The following is a 19,665-nucleotide window of genomic DNA, read 5'->3' as shown; positions in this document are numbered from 1 at the left end:
TCTAAAAGTGAAGGAATGGTTCTTTATTGTAATATAAATTCCCAGGAGTAACAGTATTGAATCAGAGTGCATACATATGCCGTCATACTGCTTTCCTGAAAGGTTATTAGAATAAATTTTATTGTGTTCGTTTTGAAAATAGTATTTTTTTCCTGTGTAAATAAAAGTCGTTATTGTTAAAACTTTAATTTTTTCATGGATCTAAGGAAGAAGGTAAAAGGGTAAAAATCATCTGAAATTCCACCATTCTGAAATAAGCACGTTGTTTCATACCTCTATGTATATCTATACGACTTAAATAATTTTACGTTAGTCACATTATGTGTTTACTGTTTTTATGTGCAAGTATCTTTATTTTTTCTTTCTCTGTTGTTTTTGGCTTATAATCATGACTTCTTTCTACCCTCTTCTCTCTTTACTCCCCAGCCCCCCAACTTTACCATCTCCTCAGGAAACCAGTAGGAAGAGTAATCTGGTGTATAGTCATCCATTCTTGTTACTGGGCCTAAAATATTTCACAGCGTGTTGTATTAAAGTATAATATTATTGATGACATTTAATGAACTTGAAATTTGCTGTGATAATCTTGAAAAATTGAATATTTACCCCTTGCTAAGGGTCTTAGTGTTTTTTGTGAGGAAGCATTGCCTTGCCTTTATTGAAGCACAAGTTAAAAGACACAGGGCAATTTATTATGACAGTTTAGCAACTATGAGAAGAGTAGGTATCAGCATGTGTATTGTATTCAAATTAATTGTTCTGAAGATAGGGCATTGGTAATTTTGTTTACCTCTCTCTTTTGAAGGGTGTGTTAGTCCTTTTTGTGTTGCTGTAAAGGATTACCTGAGACTGAGTAATTTATAAGGAAAAGATAGTTATTTTGGCACACAGTTCTGCAGGCTCTTTGAGAAGCATATTGTCGGCATCTGCTTCTGGTGAAGACGTCAGAAAGCTTCCAGTCATGACAGAAGGTGAAGTGGCAGGTGTCATATGGCGAGAGGGAGCAAGAGGGAATGGAGCAAGAGAGAGAAATGAGGTGCCAAAGTCCTTAAACAACCAGATCCTGTGTGAACTAATAGAGAGAGAACTTACTCATCACCAAGGGGAGGGCACCAAGCCATTCGTGAGGGATCTGCCCCCATGACCCAAACACTTCCACCAGGGCTCACCTCCAACAGTGGGGATCACGTTTCAACATGAAATTCTGAGGGGACACACATCCAAATCACTTCAAAGGGTGATTTGTTGCAATTACAAACAATGGAAAAATGAACATCTTTATATATATATCCTTGTGTGGGTATACAAATGTATTTGAAAGGAATGCTTTCAGCTGCAAGCAAAAATATACCCAATGTGTTTTTAATCAAATAGAGGTTTTTCTCGTAAAATGTCTGGAGAAATGAACTATTGTTACATGCTACAGCATGGATGAACCTTGAAAACATTACGCTAAGTGAAAGAAGCCAGACACAAAAAGGCACATACTGTATGATTTTATTTATATGAAATACCCAGAATAGGCAAATACATAGAAACAGAAAGTAGATTGGTGGTTACGAGAGTCTAAGCAGGGTGGGAGGAGTATAGGACATTGAATTTAATAAACACATTTGTTACTAGCTGTCTTAGTCTGTTTTGTGCTACTGTAACAGAATACCACAGGCTGGATAATATATAATGAACAGAAATTTATTTGGTGTATGATTCTGGAGGCTGGGAAGCCCAAGATCAAGGGGCTGGCATCTAGCAAGGGCCTTTGTGTTGTATCATCCCATGGTGGAAGGCAGAAGGGCAAGAGATGGTGAGAGTGAGAGAGCAAGAAGGGGCCAGACTTGCTTTTATAACAAACCTGCTCTCACCATAACTAACCCATTCCTGTGATAACATTAGTCAATTTATGAGGATAGAATCCTCATGACCTGATCACTTTTGAAGTCCCACCTCAACACTGTTGCATTGGGAATTAAGTTTCAAATACATGAACTTTGGGAAACACCATAGCACTAATGCAATCTTACTACTTTTTAAAATTAGACTTTATTTTTTAGAGCAATTTTAGGTTCACAGCAAAACTGGGTGAAAGGTAATGAGATTTTTCCGTATATCCCCTGGCTCCACACATGCATAGCCTTGGCCATTAACAGCATCCCCCACCAGAGTGGAAAATTTGTTATGGTTGATGACCCTGTGTTGAACATCATTATGACTTAGATTCCATAGTTTACATTAGTGTTCACTCTTGGTGGTGTACATTCCATGGGTTTGGAAAATTTTATAAGGACATGTATCTAACCTTATAGTATCATACAGAATAGTTTCACTGTCCTTAAAAGTCCTCTAAGCTCTGCCGGTTCATTCCTTCCTCTCCTCAACCCCTGGCAACAACTGATGCTTTTAGTGTCTCCACAGTTTTGTTTTGCCTTTTCCGGAATATAGTTGGAATCATACAAATGTTGCCATTTCAAATTGACTTCTTTTACCTAGCAGCAAGCATTTAAGTTTCCTCCATGGCTTTTCATTGCTTTGACAGCTCTTTTAGTTTTTAACTTTTATTTAGGTTCAGGGGCACATGTACAGGTTTGTTACTATGTTTCACAGGGGTTTGGTGTACAGATTATTTTGTCACCCAGATAAGAAACATAGTACCCGATTGGTAGTTTTTCCATCCTCTCCCTCCCATCTTCAAGTAGACCCTGATATCTCTTGTTCCCTATGTCCTCGTGTTCTCAGTATTTAGCCCCCTCTTATAAATGAGAACATGTGGTATTTGGTTTCCTGTTCCTGCGTTAGTTCACTTAGGATAATGGTCTCCAGCTCCAGCTCCATCCATGTCGCTGCAAAGGACATGATCTCATTCATTTTTATGGCTGCATACTATTCCATGGTATGTACATACCACGTTTTCTTTATCCATTCTACTGTTGATAGTCATTTAGGTTGATTCCATGTCTTTGCTATTGTGAATAGTGCTCTGAAGAATATAATGCGTGTATGTGTCTTTATGGTAGAATGATTTATATTCCTTTGGCTCTGTAGCCAATAATGGGATTTCTGGGTCAAATGGTAGTTCTGTTTTGTTTTGTTTTGCTTTGCTTTTTTTTTTTCTGAGACAGAGTCTTGCTTTGTCTCCCAGGCTGCAGTGCCATGGTATGATCTCTGCTCACTGCAACCTCCGCCTTCCAGGTTCAAGTGATTCTTGTACTTCAGCTTCCCTAGTAGCTGGGACCACAGGCTCCTGCCACCACGGCCAGCTAATTTTTGTATTTTTAGTAGAGACAGGGTTTCACCATGATCCCAGGTTGTTCTAGAACTCCTGACTTCAAGTGATCCACCCACCTTGGCCTCCCAAAGTGCTGGGATTACAGGCGTGAGTCACCATGCCCAGCCAGTATTTCTCTTTTAAATGGTTTGAGAAATTGCCACACTGCTTTCCACAGGGACTGAGCTAATTGACATTTCCACTAGCCAGTTTATAAGCATTACTTTTTCTTTGCAACCACACCAGCATCTGTTATTTTTGGACTTTTTAATAATAGCCACTCTGACTTGGTGTGAGGTGATATCTCATTGTGATTTTGATTTGCATTTCTCTAACGATTAATAATGCTGAGCATTTTTTCATATGCTTGTTGGCTGCATGTATGTCTTCTTTTCAAAAGTGTCTATTCCTGTCCTCTGCCCACTTTTTAGTGGGGCTGCTTTTATTAGACTTTTGTCAGATGCATAGTTTGCAAATATTTTCTCTTATTCTGTAGGTTGTCATTTACGGTTGATAGTTTCTTTAGTTGTACAGAAGCTGTTTAGTTTAATTAGATTCCCATTTGTCAATTTTTGTTTTTGTTGCAGTTGCTTTTAGTGTCTTTGTCATGAAGTCTTTGTCAGGGCCTATGTCCAGAATGGTATTTCCTAGGTTTTCTTCCAGAGTTCTATAGTTTTAGGTTTTACATTTAAGTCTTTACTCCATCTTGAGTTGATTTTGTATATAGTAAGGAAAGGGTCTCGTTTCAGTCTTCTGCATTTTTTTTTTTTTTTTTTTTAGTGTTGAATGATCTTCTACATTTTAGTTACCTGTTGAAGGATATCTTGATTCCTTCTAAGTTTTGGCAATTATGAAAAGAGCTGCTATAAACATTCTTGTGCAAGTTCTTGTGGGGATAGTTTTCAACTTTTTTGGGTAAATACCAAATCTAATGGGATTGCTGAATTACATATGGTAAGAGTATTTTTAGTTTTGTAAGAAACTGCCAAGTTATCTTCCAAAGTGGCTGTGCCATTTTGCATTCCCACCAGCAATTAATGAGAGTTCTTGTTGCCCCACATCCTTACCAGCATTTGGTGGTGTTCGTATTCTGGATTTTAGTCATTCTAATAGGTGTGTCATCACAGGTATATCATTGTTTTACTTTGTGTTGATGTGGAGCATCTTTTTATGTGCTTATTTGCCATCTGTGTATCTTCACTCATGAGGTCTTTGGCCATTTTTCAATAGGACTGTTTGTTTTCTTGTGGTTGAACTTTCAGAGTTCTTTATATATTTTGCATAGTAGTCCTTTATCAGAGGAGTGTTTTGCAAATATTTTCTCCCAGCCTGTGATTCTCTTTTCATTCCCTTGACAGTATCTGTTGCAGAGCACAAGTTTTAAGTTTTAATAAAGTCTAGCTTATCAATTCTTTCTTTCATGGATCATGCCTTTGGTGCTGTATCTAAAAAGCAGTCCCCAAACCCAAGGACATCTAGATTTTCTCCTTTGTTATCTTCTAGGAGTCTTACAGTTTTGTGTTTTGCATTTAGGGTTGTAATCATCATCCATTTTGAGTTAATTGTTGTGAAGTGTATAAGGTCTATGTCTAGATTCATTTTTATGCATGTGGATGTCTGGGTGTTTCAGCACCATTTGTTAAAAAGGTGATCCTTTCTTCATTATATAGCCTTTGCTCCTTTTGTCAAAGATCAGTTGATCGTATTTATGTGGGTATATTTCTGGGCTGTCTTTTCTGTGGATCTATATTTGTCTGTGTTTTTCCATCAATATCATGCTGTCTTAATTATTGTAGCCTTATAATGTTTTGAAACTGGGTAGTGTCAGTCCTCTTCTTTTTAAAATGAATTTTGTTTATATGCATGATTGTATGTTTATAGGGGTATAGTGTGTTGTTTCAGTGCGTGTATGTGTACATTGTATAATGATCAAAAAGGGGCAGTTAGCATGTCCGTTACCTCAAACTCTTATCATTTCTTTGTGGTGACAACTTTCAAGATACTCGTTTCTAGCTGTCTTGAAATATACAATACATTGTTATTAGCTATAGCCACCCTACTGTGTAATAGATGACTTTGTTTTTTTCCTTCAATATTCTGTTGACTGTTCTGGGTCTTTTGCTTCTCCATGTAAAATTTAGAATCAGTTTGTTGATATTTACAAAATAACTTGCTGGGATTGTAATTGTAATCGCACTGAATGTATAGATCAAGTTGGGAAGAACCGACATCTTGACAGTATTGAGTCTTCCTATACATGAACATGCAATCTCGCTCCACTAAGTAAGTTCTTTGATTTCTTTCAGAGTTTTGTAGCTTTCTCATACAGATTCTGTACATATTTTGATAGACTTATAGTTAAGTATTTTGCTTTGGTGGAATGCTAACGTAAATAGTGTTTTACATTTATGTACTTGTTTACATTAATTAATGAGACAGGGTCTCACTCTGTTGCCCAGGCTGGAGTGTAGTGGCATGATTATGGCATGATTTATCTTTGCATATTTGGCATCTTTGTTTTTTTGTTTTTGTTGTTGTTGTTGTTTGTTTGTTTGTGTTTTTAAAAGACAGGGTCTCTCTCTGTCATCCAGGCTGGAGTGCAGTGGCATGAGCAATAGCTGTGCACTGCAGCCTTGAACTCCTGAGCTTGAGTGATATCCTCCTGCCTAAGCTTCCTGAGTAGCTGGGACTACAGGTTCATGCCAGCTAATTTTTTAAAAATTATAAATTATTTTTGCAGAGACAGGGTCTCTCTAGGTTGCCCCCGGTGTTGTTAAGTGATCACTTTTGGTCTCAAGTGATCGTCCTGCCTCAGCCTCTTGAGTAGCTAGTATTATAGGTGTGAGCCACTGTTCCTGTTTTTTTTTTTTTTTTTTTTTTTTTTTTTTTCTGAGGTATTTTGGTGCTGTGCTTTTTGGTACATGAAGATTCATGACTGTTCTTTTCCCATTGTGGTTTACACCATTCTTCCTTAAGTGCCCTACTTTGTCTTACTTCACACTTTTGCCTTAAATTCAGCCTTGTCTGAGAGAAAAATAAATTGAATTAGGCACAGTCGTTCACGCCTGTAATCTCAGCTACATGGCGAATGGAAGTGGAGTTCAAGGCTGCAGTAAACTATGATTGTGCCCCTGCGCTTCAGCCTAGGTGACAGAGCAAAACCCTGTCTCTTAAAAAAAAATTTCAACCCATCTTTCTTTTTTGTTAGCATCAGTCTGGTATGTCTCTGTTTATTTTGTGGTTTTCAACCCTTCTGAGTCAGTTTGTTTTAAGATATGTATCATTCTATCAGTGTTTTCTTTTAATAGTTTTTCCCGTTTACTATTATTGATTTAAATGTGTCTCATCTTTATTACATTATTATCTTCATAACTACTTTTGTCTTCCTGTCTTTTACTACATAGTCTGGATTTTTCTATTTTATTTTTCTTGTTGTTAGGGTAATTTGAAAGAAGTGTATTTTTAATTTTAATTATTTTAGTGGGTAGCTTCTTATTTATTTATTTCTTTGGAGATGGAATCTTGCTCCATTGCCCAGGCTGCATTATCTGTGACCTCTCTGCTGTGGAATATAAGATTATTGGTTCAAAAATAGTTCACTTACTTTCTCTCTCAGGATTTTGTTATTTTTAATTTTTTATTGATACATATTAGATGTATATATTCTTGGGGTACACATGATAATTTGATACATTCAAATAATCAGGGCAATTGGTATATCCATCATGGATTTTGTTAGAAATGTGTTGGTGATAGCAGTCCTTGAACCCACTTTGTACTCATCACTCTTTTATGATACTTATTCTTCACCTGAAATTTGTTGAAGCCGATAGGCCTTAAATGAAAAGCTGGGTGGTACAATTTGATTATAATGCACCAGTCTGAATTTAGATTCAGGTGTGATATCTCGAATTTAAGAATATTAGTTTTTTAACAATGTATATTAAAGGTACTATTCAGTTACTTATGACTGTGTCACCTCTCAAGTGCCTAGCCATTCTTGATCAGCAGCATCAGGACTAAAGCCATGCCGCCTCCCTCTTCCAGGGCTGCATTGCCTTCTTTCTGGGCTAGCTAGCACAGTAGGACATGCACCCCAGTGGGTATTTTGCTGTGAGCTCTGAAACAGGGCATGGCTGTTCCTTCCCTGACCAAGAGCAAAGCTCAGTTTGTTCACAGTACCACAAGATGCCAGAATAGAGCCCATCTTTTTTTTTTTTTTTTTTTTTTTTCATTCTGGTGTACTTCACTTTTAGTGGTGAGAAGCTGGACTGGTTTTTTCTTTTTTTTTTTGGTTAGGAATTTCCTTTCGTCCTGGACATAGGGAGAATAGGCATCATTATAGCTTTCTTTTATTTCACTCATCCCTCTGACTCTGTCTCTGGAAGAGACAACTTTAGAGTAGAACCTACTCCTCGTCCTACTTTTGAAACTAGAAACACAGTCTAATCAGTTCTGTGATTTTTGTTTTGGTCTGTTATAGTTGTATTCTTATTTTCATAGTGTGTAGCTGTTTTTTTTTTGTGAGACAGAGCCTTACTCTGTCACCCAGGCTGGAGTGCAGTGGCGCGATCTTGGGTCTCTGCAGCCTGCTTCTCCCAGGTTCAAGCGATTCTCCTGCCTGAGCCTCCTGAGTAGCTGGGATTACAGGCACGTACCACCATCCTGGCTAATTTTTGTATTTTTTGTAGAGACGGGGTTTCTCCATGTTGGCCAGGCTGGTCTTGTACTTTTGACCTCAGGTGATCCACCTCGGCCTCCCAAAGTACTGGGATTACCAGTGTGAGCCACTATGCCTGGCCCTAATGTATGACTTTTATTTCAATGATAATACTTACATTTGTTTTTAAATTATTAGCCTTACTTCTACTCTTAAATGTATTATTTTCCATTAGTCTTATCCAATGCATTTTGGTTACTTGATTTCCTTTTCTCCATTTTCATGCTTTCTCATCTACCACTTGTGCACTAAATCTCTGGATCTTTTCTTTTCTTTCTTTTTTTTTTTTTTTTGAGACAGAGTCTCGCTCTGTCACCCAGGCTGGAGGGCAGTGGCCCCATCTTGGCTCACAGCAACCTCCGTCTCCCAGGTTTAAGCTATTCTCGTGCCTCAGCCTCCTGAGTAGCTGGGATTACAGGCGTGCGCCACCACACCTGACTAATTTTTGTGTTTCCGGGTTTCGCCATGTTGGCCAGGCTGGTGTTGAACTCCTGACCTCAAGTGATCCAACTGCCTTGGCCTCCCAAAGTACTGGGATTACGGACGGGAGCCACTGCACCCAGCCTTCCCTGGATTTTATGAAACAATTGTGTTTCACCTTTAAATGTAATTTTTTAAAAATTCAGAAACATCCTTTGATCAAAACCTTCTATTCTTGCAGCTTCCTTGGTCAAGTGCTTTTGTTGCAGCTACTTCTTTACCATGAATATTAGCTGATTGAGGTCTTCGCTTCCCCTGTCCATCAGCCTACTCTTAGTTTCAGTTTTCTCCTAATCTACTTTAGTATCATGGCCAGTCATTTCACCCACTGTTGCTAATACCCTAAACCAGTGCTCTCACACTGTGGTCAGGGGCTTCCTTGGGATTGATGTTGAAATCCTGGGAGTATTTGATGTTACCTATGAAGAGCTTGTGGAATAAGAATAGATGGGTGCTCATCCCAGAAATTATAGAGAAGATTGTTTAAAGGCTGGCAGGAGAAGGGAAGCTTGTGAGGGAGACTGGGAGAACAACAGAGAGGGAGGAAAACTGCTGACAGAAGTTGCTGCATAGAGCTCAGCAAAAATCATGAAGTGTAATTTTCTTGTTAGGTTTACTGACCACTTTGAGTTGGTTGATGCGTGTGAGATTTGATGAGTGGCTGGAAGAAGGAGTGAGTGGTGAAAAGGTAGAAGTCTGCAAGCACAGGCTATTATTTTGAAGTGCTTAACTGGAAAGGGGAGGAGAGAGGCTGGGATATCTCTTAGAATCATCAAGCTTCTAATATTTCTTGGGGACTCTACCTGCTTCTGCCTCAGCATCTAGGAATCCGGCTCTCATGTTTTACAGCACCACCAGGCTGCCAGCACTGCTGAGGGTTTTAGCTTGGACTTGCCTGGAACTTTAAAGGCCATTTAATCTTACCTTGCTTCTCATTTCTATTATATTTGCTCCATTTATTCTCCCATATGATTTACATACTCCTTCTGGAATAGGAATTAAAAGAAATTAAAAACTGTGTAAGCAAAAACTCAGTTGTATGTCAAAAACCCAGTTCCCCTTGAGGAACAGAAAGGGCTGGAGTTCTTTAAAATTAACTGCCTGTTTTTCTTTCTGAGGCTAGTGAGCCTTATCTCTTCCTTTCCCAGGCATTGTAAAGACATTGTTTCTCTAGCTGTGCAGCTGCAAGATCACTAAACAGATAATCTCGAGTCGTAAAACATGTTGTTCCTTAAAGAGTAAAAAATAATATAACGCACATCTTAATTAAATAACTGTCTTTGTTTCTCGCTTCTATAATACTCTTCCCCCTGTACAAATCTCTCCCCGCCCCACAAAATGCTTAAAAGGTAGCTTGACTGTTTGTTCGGGGCTCAGTCCTTTAGATGTTAATCTGAGTGGGTTGAGGCACCTAAATAATTAAATAATTCCTCCTCAACCCCATCGGTCTCTCTGATTCCTTAATTATCCTGCAACACTTCTCCCCTCACTCTCCGTATGTATCTGATTTGATGAACTTGCTTCTGTTGCACTGAGGAAATGGACGCCATCAAAAAATGTAGTCATGTCTTTCTGCTTTCACTACACGTAACTACCTGCAACTGAACTCAAATATTGTCTCCTCCTTTTTATTATGGATACATTTTATATCACTCCCACAACTTGACCACATAACTTCAGCAATTATTTCTTTTTTCTCTTGCATCAGTAATTTTTCTCTTTACTGGATTATTCATATAATCATTTGTAATGCTTTTCATTTAAAAAAAAAAAACACTTCACAATCCCTTCACATTTTCTTTGCTCCTCTTTATAATCAAACTCCTAGAAAGTTCTGTGTACTTGCATTTCTGTTTCCAACTATTCTTCTTTCTTAATCTACTTCAGGGTTATACCTCCACTACTCCATCAAGGCAACTCTTGTCAAGGTCACCAGTGACCTCCATGGTGCTAAATCCAGCTGTTAATTCCCAGTCCTCATCTTTCTTGGCCTGTCAGCAGCATTTGACACTGTTGATAATTCCATTTTCCTAAATAAACTTTCTTCATGTGGCTTTCAAGACATCTAGTCTCTTGGTTTGCCTCCTCCCTTGCTGGCTGCTGCTTCTCAGTCAGCTTCTGTGAATCCTTCTGCCAAGCTGATTTCTAAATATTTGAGACCTTTAGGTCTCTATTCTCAGACTTCTCTTCTCTGGCTATACTTACTCCCTGAGATGGAAATCTCAGCTAGTCTCAGGACTTTAAATATCATTTGCTGATGATTCTAAGGTTTTAAAAAATTTACGGCCTGGCCCTTTCTTCTGAATGGTACAGATTTTTATCCAACTGCCCATCCAACCTCTTGACCTGAGTGAATTATATGTATGTCAGATTCAACAGTGTAAGCTATACTTATTTCTCCCTCAAAACCACTCCTTTTCTAATCTTTCCTGAGTCCTGAAATGGCAACTCTGTCTTTCCAGTTTCTTAGGCAAAGAACCTTATATTTATTCTAGCAAATCTTATCATGTCTGCTTTCAAAACATACCCAGAGCTCCATCTCTTCTGAGCACCTCCTTGCACAGGTCTGAGTGGCTGCTCTCGGCTTCCTGCAGTTCTTTGTTGCCTGCTCTTCTTGCCTCTGTCCTGGCCCTTTTCCAGTTTGTTTTCTTTTTTTTTTTGAGACGGAGTCTTGCTCAGTCGCCCAGGCTGGAGTGCAGTGGCACAATCTTGGCTCGCTGCAACCTCCACCTCCCGGGTTCACGCCATTCTCCTGCCTCAGCCTCCCAAGTAGCTAGGACTACAGACGCCCTCCATGATGCCCGGCTAATTTTTTTTTTTTTTTTTGTATTTTTAGTAGAGACGGGGTTTCACCATGTTAGTCAGGATGGTCTCGATCTCCTGACCTCGTGATCCACCCGCCTCGGCCTCCCAAAGTGCTGGGATTACAGGAGTGAGCCACCGCGCCCAGCCTCCAGTTTATTTTCTGCATAGCACTTACAGTGAACCTTTTGCACCGTGTCAGATCCTATCACCCTCTACTCAGAATCTTACAATGGAATTCTGTCTCACTCAGAGTAAAAACTGACACTCAATACCTGAGTCTTGCATGACCCGAATAGTGGGCTCCCATTATTCTCTGATCTTGTCTCTTACTTCTGCCCCCTCATTGTTTGAGCACACCAGAGCCATTATTGCCTCTTGACCCTTGGCACTACTGTTCTCTCTGCCTCAAATCCTCCCCCCTTCCTCTAGATTTCTGCATGTCTTGACCCCTCTTGTCCCACAACTCTTTCCTCAAATGTCACCTTATTAGTGAGACATGCCCCCACCCCCGCTGGCACTTCCTGTTCCTCTAACATTGCATAATTATCACCTGACACACTTTATATGTATTTCTTGTCTTTTTCTCTCAGTGTACTGTAAGCTCCATGAGGGATATAACTTTGTTCACTGCTATGTCCCAGTTCCTAGAAGAGTGCCTGGTATATAGCAAGCCCACAGGAAAAATTGTTTTTATTTGAATGAATAAAATGTGAATGAATTTAAATCAGCCTCTGTCCTAAATATTAATTCCCTTGGTCATCTAATCTCTCTGACTTTAACCTCATAATTCACTGTGTTTCTGTCTTCTTTCCATTGCTCTTTTAGCCTTACTCAGACTTCCATTCCATTGTAAACAATTTCCCCCTTATTCTCAACTTCTTAGAAGACGCCCTCCATTTACATTTCTTCACCAAGAACTGGTTTTCCTCTTTGGCCCATCTTCTACACTCCAAATAGTTTTGGAAGAAGGTAGCGATGCTGTTGACATTTTCTTGTCTAGCCAGTGTTCCCAACAGGTACATGGCTTCCAGCAGCAGGGGATCTTTGATGCCCTTTGGTCCTTTCGGTTGCTGTCAGTATTGTCTTCTGTTCCTCTCCCTTGTGTATTGGGAGAGCTTTGGCGCACAGCTAGTGGTCTTCTTCATTCTCCGTTTGTCATTCCTACATGATGATGTGCAGGGAATGTCCACTATCCTGGTCCAAAGTTGTTCTCAGTCATATGGCCACCACTACTTCTTCAGAAATACACACAAGGGATATTCTCTAGACTTTATCATCACTCAGAGTGGTCTCATTTGAGAGTCTTCAATCTTTTTTTTCCATGTTCCACAACAAGCTGTGGCAAATCTTTATTTCTAGCACACTTGGTCTTTGACTGTTGACCCATCCTTTTTTGTCAGTCTGGCATTTCCCAGATCTGATAGAAATTCAGTTGAAATTAAACAGTTAACCTGATTAAAAAATGGGCGGCTGGATGCAGTGGCTCACGCCTGTAATCCCAGCACTTTAGGAGGCTGACACAGGTGGATCACCTGTGGTCAGGAATTCGAGACCATCCTAACCAACATGGTGAAACCCCGTCTCTACTAAAAATACAAAATTAGCCAGACTTGGTGGTGTGAGCCTGTAATCCCAGCCACTTGGGAGGCTGAGGCAGAAGAATCACTTGAACCTGGGAGGTGGAGGTTGCAGTGAGCCAAGATCGCGCCATTGCACTCCAGCCTGAACAAGAGTGAAACTCCGTCAAAAAAAAAAAAAAAAAAAAAAAAAAAGTAAAGGACTAGAATAGATATTTCTCAAAAGAAGACATACAGATGGCCACCAGGTGTATGAAAATGTGTTCAACATCACTAATCGTCAGGGACATACAAATCAAAACCACCATGACCTATCACCTCACATCTGTTAGAGTGGCTGTAATCAGAAACACAAAAGATAACAAGGGTCGATGAAGATGTGGCGAGAAGGGAACCCTTGTACATTGTTGGTGGGAATGTAAATTAGTATGGCCATTATAAAAACAGTGTGGAGGTTCCTCAAAAAATAAAAAATAGGGCCGGGCGCGGTGGCTCACGCTTGTAATCCTAGCACTTTGGGAGGCCGAGGCGGGCGGATCACGAGGTCAGGAGATCAAGACCACGGTGAAACCCCGTCTCTACTAAAAATACAAAAAAATTAGCCGGGCGTGGTGGCGGGCGCCTGTAGTCCCAGCTACTCGGAGAGGCTGAGGCAGGAGAATGGCGTGAACCCAGGAGGCGGAGCTTGCAGTGAGCTGAGATTGCGTCACTGTACTCCAGCCTGGGCGACAGAGCGAGACTCTGTCTCAAAAAATAAATAAATAAATAAATAAATAAAATAAAATAAAAAAATAAAAAATAGAGCTACCATATGACCCAGCAGTACTTCTGCTGGGTATATATCCAAAAGAAATGAAATCAAGATGTTGAAGAGATACCTGCCCTCTCATGTTCATGAAGGCACTGTTCACAATAGTGAAGTTGTTGAATCAACCTAAGTGTCTGCCAGCAGATGAGAGGATCAAGAAAATGTAGTGTATATACACAAGGGAATACCATTCAGCTGTAAAAAAGAATCTTGTCATTTGCAGCAACATGGATGGACCTGGAAGACATTATGTTAAGTAAAATAAGCCAGACACAGAAAGACAAATACTTCATGATCTCACTTAGATGTGAAATTTAAAAATGTTGAACTTTTGGAAACAGTGAGTAGAATGATGGTTGCCAGGGACTGGGGTGGGGGCTTGGAGAGATGTTGGTCAACGGGTACAAAATTTCAGTTAGGTAGGAGAAATAAGTTCAAAATCTATTGTATAACATGAGGACTATAATAAATAACAATGTATTATATTTTGAAAATCACTAAGTAGATTTTAAGTGTTCTCATCACAAAAAATTATAAATATTTGAGGTAATGAGTATGCTAATTAGCTTGATTGAGCCATTCCACAATGTATCTTATTTTAAAACATTTTGTACACAGTAAATATGTATAACTTCTATTTGTCAATTAAAAAAGCAAAATTAGGCCAGTTGCAGTGGCCCATGCCTGTAATCCCAGCACTTTGGGAGGCTCAAGCGGGCAGATCACTTGAGGTCAGGAGTTCGAGACCAGCCTGGCCAACATGGTAAAACCCCGTCTTTGTCAAAAAATACAAGAATTAGCCAGGCATGGTGTTGCCTACCTGTATTCCCAGCTACTCGGCAGGCTGAGATGGGAGAATCGCTTGAATCTGGGAGGCGGAGGTTGCAGTGAACCAATATTGTGCCACTGTACTCCTGCCTGAGCAACAGAGTGAGATCCTGTCTCAGAGAAAAAAAAAAAAGCAAAATTAAAAATATGGAATTCAATGATATCTTAAGTCTCTTCTTCAACTGCCTTTTGTTTTGATATGGGCTATATTTATTGAATAATTATTTCCCACCCACATTGATTTGTGATTCCATTTGTATGTTAAATTTTTATGTAGTGGAAAATATTTAATGTATCTGTCAATTTTTGGTGCCAGCACATTCTTTAAATGAATCGAAGCTTTTGATAATGTTTTAATATTTGGTAGTGTTGGTAGTTTCTAATTGACTTTATTTTTCAGAGTTGTCAGTGGTGATGGTCTGGTTCTTCACATTTCCACATGATTTTGAAAAACATTTGATCAAGTTACGGAATGAAAAGTCTCCATTGGGCTTTTTTTTTTTTTTTTTAAATGGTATTAAATGGGGCTAATTGACTGGTTCATATAAATTAATATTTTATTAAAACTTTTTTTTTTTTTTTGAGATGGAGTCTCACTCTTGTTGCCCAGCATAGAGTGCAATGGTGTGATCTTGGTTCATTGCAACCTCCGCCTCCCGGGTTCAAGTGATTTTCCTGCCTCAGCATCTCGAGTAGCTGGGATTGCAGGTGCCCGCCACCATACCCTGCTAATTTTTTTTTTTTTTTGTATTTTTTAATACAAAATAGTATCGTTTCACCATGTTGGCCAGGCTGGTCTCAAACTCCTGACCTCAGATGATCCGCCCGCCTTGGCCTCCCAAGGTGCTGGGGTTACAGGTGTGAGCCACCACGCCCAGCCTATTTTTTATTAAAACTTTAATGAGTAAAATGTCAACATTTTAACTTTTTAGTAGTTTAAATCCTTTTTTCCTATAAATATCACAGATATATCTTCTAGTATTTAAAAAAGATATGCAAAAAAGTAAATGATCTGTTAACTTTGTTTTGTTTCAGATATGTTTCCTTCTTTTTGCCATTCTCTACGTTGTTTCCTACTTCATCATCACAAGATACAAGAGAAAATCAGGCAAGTGGAAACATTTCAATTAAAACCTTTGTTAGAATGCCACATGGTCTAGGCATGGTATATGAGATATATTAGTACACTTCAGTGTCGTAGTGTATTGAATATGCCGGTGATTGACGTAAGCAGTTGTCTGGTACTAACAGACCTAAAAATAACCTCCAGGGAATCTGACTACTCTTAGAGTCATCCTCTTAGACCAGAGTCCTTGTTTATCACAATTCTTATGTCCAACTAAGAATAGTGCTAGGCTATTTAGTATCTGGGAAATTCCCGAGTTTATAAGGATATTTGGTTCCTTGTGAGCAGCTTTGAATTTGAATGTTTTACTCATCCACACCCGATACCTTTTCTGGCTACTAGAGCATGTAGTAGATATTTAGAGTCTCCATAATACTATTTAGTATCCAATTACTAGCATCTTGTATTATCTTTTTATTCTTTCACATATATCCTTATCCAGCCAGAGGGACTATCATATCTTTACTCTTTTTAATGAACTTTGTGCTCATTAATTCAGAGTTTTTAGGTCAGGGTTTTATAAGTACCTAAGCAATTACCTTATTATTTTTTGTTAAATCTCAGCTGTTTTCTGAAAATCACAGGATTATCTGCTTGTGATGTTGGGCTAATAGTAGGTGCTGTATGAATACTTAATGATTTCTTAATATTATGCTATCAGTTTAAACTTGTGGGACTTTTGAGAGAAATAGGTTATAGTGCCTGCTCTAGTGTATTACTTTAGTACCGTTACTTGGCTCTGTGACTGCACTTGAAGTACTCCATGGATTCTATAACCTCTAAAGATTTTGAAGATACAGATTCAAAATAGTATCGTAACTATTTAAAAAAATTCATTGACATGGTTTCATGAACTGTAGACACAGAAGGAGGGAGAGAGAAAGAATGAATGTATATAAATGCATCATTATAAGTGAAATTAGAGGTTGGTGAGTGGGAAAATTGGAGATTTATTAGATCATTTTTAGAGTAATGCAGGAGTGGTGGAAGAGTGATGAGGACCCTGGACCTAGCTGGTAGTATGCTGGGAATAGAAGTGAAATGAATATGGAGATTTTAACACATTCTCTAAGACTTGATTTTTTTTTTTTTTGAGATGGAGTCTCACTCTGTCGCCTAGGCTGGAGTGCAGCGGTGCGATCTCGGCTCACTGCAACCTCCACCTTCCGGGTGCAAGTGATTCTCCTGCCTCAGCCTCCCTAGTAGCTGGGATTACAGGCGTGCACTACCATGCCCAGCTAATTTCTGTATTTTTAGTAGAGGCAGGGCTTCACTATGTTGTCCAGGCTGGTCTCGAACTCCTGACCTCAGATGATCTGCCCGCCTCGGCTTCCCAAAGTGCTGGGATTATAGGTGTGAGCCACTGCGCCTGGCCAAGACTTGATTAATTGGATGTGAGCACAACAGTATATAAAAATTAATTGTAACTATGTTCTTTTGTGGTCCCTTTGGTTGTAAAAGTTCTTTTGGGAATCTTGGAATTAAGAATGGAGGTGGACTATCAGAATGGCCCAAATACACCCTTGATACTGAAGCACATGGGTGCTCAGAATTCCAGAGACCTGAGCAGAGAGTCTTGGAGGACATTAGGCATTTAAGAAGGAGGGGCCAGGAGGGTTTGTGGTATTCTTTTTTTTGTTGTTGTTTTGAGACAAGTCTCGCTCTGTTGCCAGGCTGGAGTGCAGTGGCATCATCTCGGCTCACTGCAACCTCTGCCTCCTGGGTTCAGGTGATTCTCCTGCCTCAGCCTCCTGAGTAGCTGGGATTACAGGCGCCCGCCACCACACCTGGCTAATTTTTGTATTTTTAGTAGAGATGGGGTTTCACCATGTTGGCCAGGATGGTCTCGATCTCTTTACCTCGTGATCTGCCTGCCTCTGCCTCCCAAAGTGTTGGAATTACAGGCATGAGCCACTGTGCCCAGCCTGTGGTATTCTTATAATTGGGTAGTCTCTTTAGCTTGTTAAGTTTATGTGGGAGGACAAAAGAGATTGCTGACAGGCATGAGCGAGAAGGAGAGTATCAGAGTGAAGGCCCTCTGCTACTTAAAAAAGATTAAGCAAACTTTATATACAATATAATTTTAAATATATTTATAATTGTATGTATTTTTATTATATATTATATATAATTTTTATTTTTAAATATATATATATATACACTTTGTTTTTTTTTGAGATAGGATCTCCTTCTGTCCCCTAGGCCGGAGAGCAGTGGGGCAATCATGGCTGACTGTAGCCTTGACCTCCTGGGCTCAAGTGATTCTACAACCTCAGCCTTCTGAGTATCCTGGACTACAGGCATGTGCCACCGTGCCTAGTTAATTTTTAAAATTTTTTTGTGAAGGTGGAGTCTCCCTATGTTGCTTAAGGTGGTCTTGAATTCCTGGGCTCAAGAGATCTGCCCACCTCAGCTTCCCAAAGTGTTGGGATTACAGACATGAGCCATTGCGCCCAGCCAATTTCTGTTTGTAACAATAATTATGAGTTACTGAGGCAGTAGTATCCAAGTTATTTAGGATGGTCCAGGAGACTCCTTGTTACTATTATTAATGATAAATTCATATTATAGAAAATTAGATGAGTTCTATGTTTCTGAATTTTAATTTTGTAGTAATTTTTGTTGGCTGTTATCAACCAGAAAATTTTATTTATTAGCAGTTTCACTTAACATTGTATAATAATTTACTTTGTAGTGGTCCTAAGGTTGTACTAAGTTTTATTTTCTTGAGCAAATTTTAATTTACATATGGTAGTTTTATTAATCGGGATTTTGTTAATCAAAACATCCCATTCTCTATATACCATACTACTTGATTTAATGAGATTTAAATTTGGATCTATGCCGAAACAAATACAGTGCTTTTTGAAAATTGTTTCTGTTCAATAATTGCCTTTTAAGTTTATATTGTGTTTATAGTTTTAATAAATTAATGAAGCATTTTGTTAGAAGATAAAGGAATATTAATACCTTAAACATTTTTGCAGATGAACAAGAAGATGAAGATGCCATTGTCAACAGGATTTCGTATGTATTTTAAAGTTCATTCTGTTTCTGATTCTGAAGTCATCAGTTCTCACAGTCCAATTCTAATTTTTGGATAGAAGTATGGAAAATATTCACCCAGCACATTACAATAGCTTTATCATATTAATTTTAGAAAGCACATGTAAGCAAATATGTGTGGATAATTTAGCACTGGTTTTCTCCTATTGAAATTTGCATATTTAAGGAGCTGACAGATTTTATCTTCAGGGGATTAAATGAGGAAATGGCCTTAATTTAATTGCTTGATCATAAGAAAGAAGACTCTTGGCTGTTTGAACAGTCTGCTGAGAAGACTATGATGCTCTTGAATCGAGCAGCAGACGTCTCCTCTGGTTAACTGAACCTGCCTGCTGTGAGCAGGAAGGTGGGCCCAGACTGTCCTGTAGGTTCCTTATATACACCGGTGAGGTATGATAGGGAGGTCCTGTAATTTTATTGAAGTATCAAACTGAATGGAAAGCAGCGAATTCCCTTCTGTTAGTTTTTGCTTGTTTAAATGTGAAATTGCACAGATGCACCTATGTAGGAAAGTTCTGTATTCCGGGATTTTTTTATTGATACATTAAAATTCTTTTGAAATTTCAAGTTTATAGAAAAGGTGGAAGTAGAAGACAAAGTTTTTTTTTTTACTCCAACTGTTAGAAGTTGCTCATCTGATGCTTCATCAGGATACTTTTATGTATAGTTCCTATAAACAGTGCATTCTACCTGTGTATCAAAATAGTGAAATTAGCATAGACAGCAGTACCACTCACACTCCATTCAAACTTACTAGTTATCCCAATAATGTCCTTTTTGTAGTGAAAGGATCCAGTTCAGGATCACACACTGCATTTGGGTGTCATGTCCTTTAGTCTCCTTCAGACTGAAACACTTCTTCAGTATTTCCTTGACTTTCCTGACCTTGATAATTTTGAAGATTATTGAGTAGTTATTTGATTTTGTCTGATCTTTCTTCATAATTAGTATCAGATTATGCATCCTTTGCTGAGGAGGATGAGGAGGTAAGAA

At 38.9% G+C, this 19,665-nt stretch overlaps 1 protein-coding gene across 5 annotated transcripts in view; it reads left to right on the top strand.

The window, feature by feature from the left end:
* The window catches only part of LMBR1 (limb development membrane protein 1), a 207,751-nt gene that overhangs the window by 42,240 nt on the left and 145,846 nt on the right, over positions 1 to 19,665 (top strand). For all 5 annotated transcript variants that reach the window (XM_032753208.2, XM_032753207.2, XM_032753216.2 and 2 more), the window contains exons 2-3: positions 15,516 to 15,588; positions 18,594 to 18,633. In XM_032753208.2, coding sequence (XP_032609099.1) covers positions 15,516 to 15,588; positions 18,594 to 18,633 — 113 coding nt within the window. The remainder of the gene's footprint in view (positions 1 to 15,515; positions 15,589 to 18,593; positions 18,634 to 19,665) is intronic.

This window comes from Hylobates moloch, unplaced genomic scaffold (genome assembly GCF_009828535.3).
Source record: "Hylobates moloch isolate HMO894 unplaced genomic scaffold, HMol_V3 SCAFFOLD_1, whole genome shotgun sequence".
In the NCBI taxonomy this organism is placed as follows: domain Eukaryota; kingdom Metazoa; phylum Chordata; class Mammalia; order Primates; family Hylobatidae; genus Hylobates; species Hylobates moloch.
The sequence above is the reverse complement of the archived record's forward strand: the minus strand, read 5'-3'. Positions and strand labels throughout refer to the sequence as shown.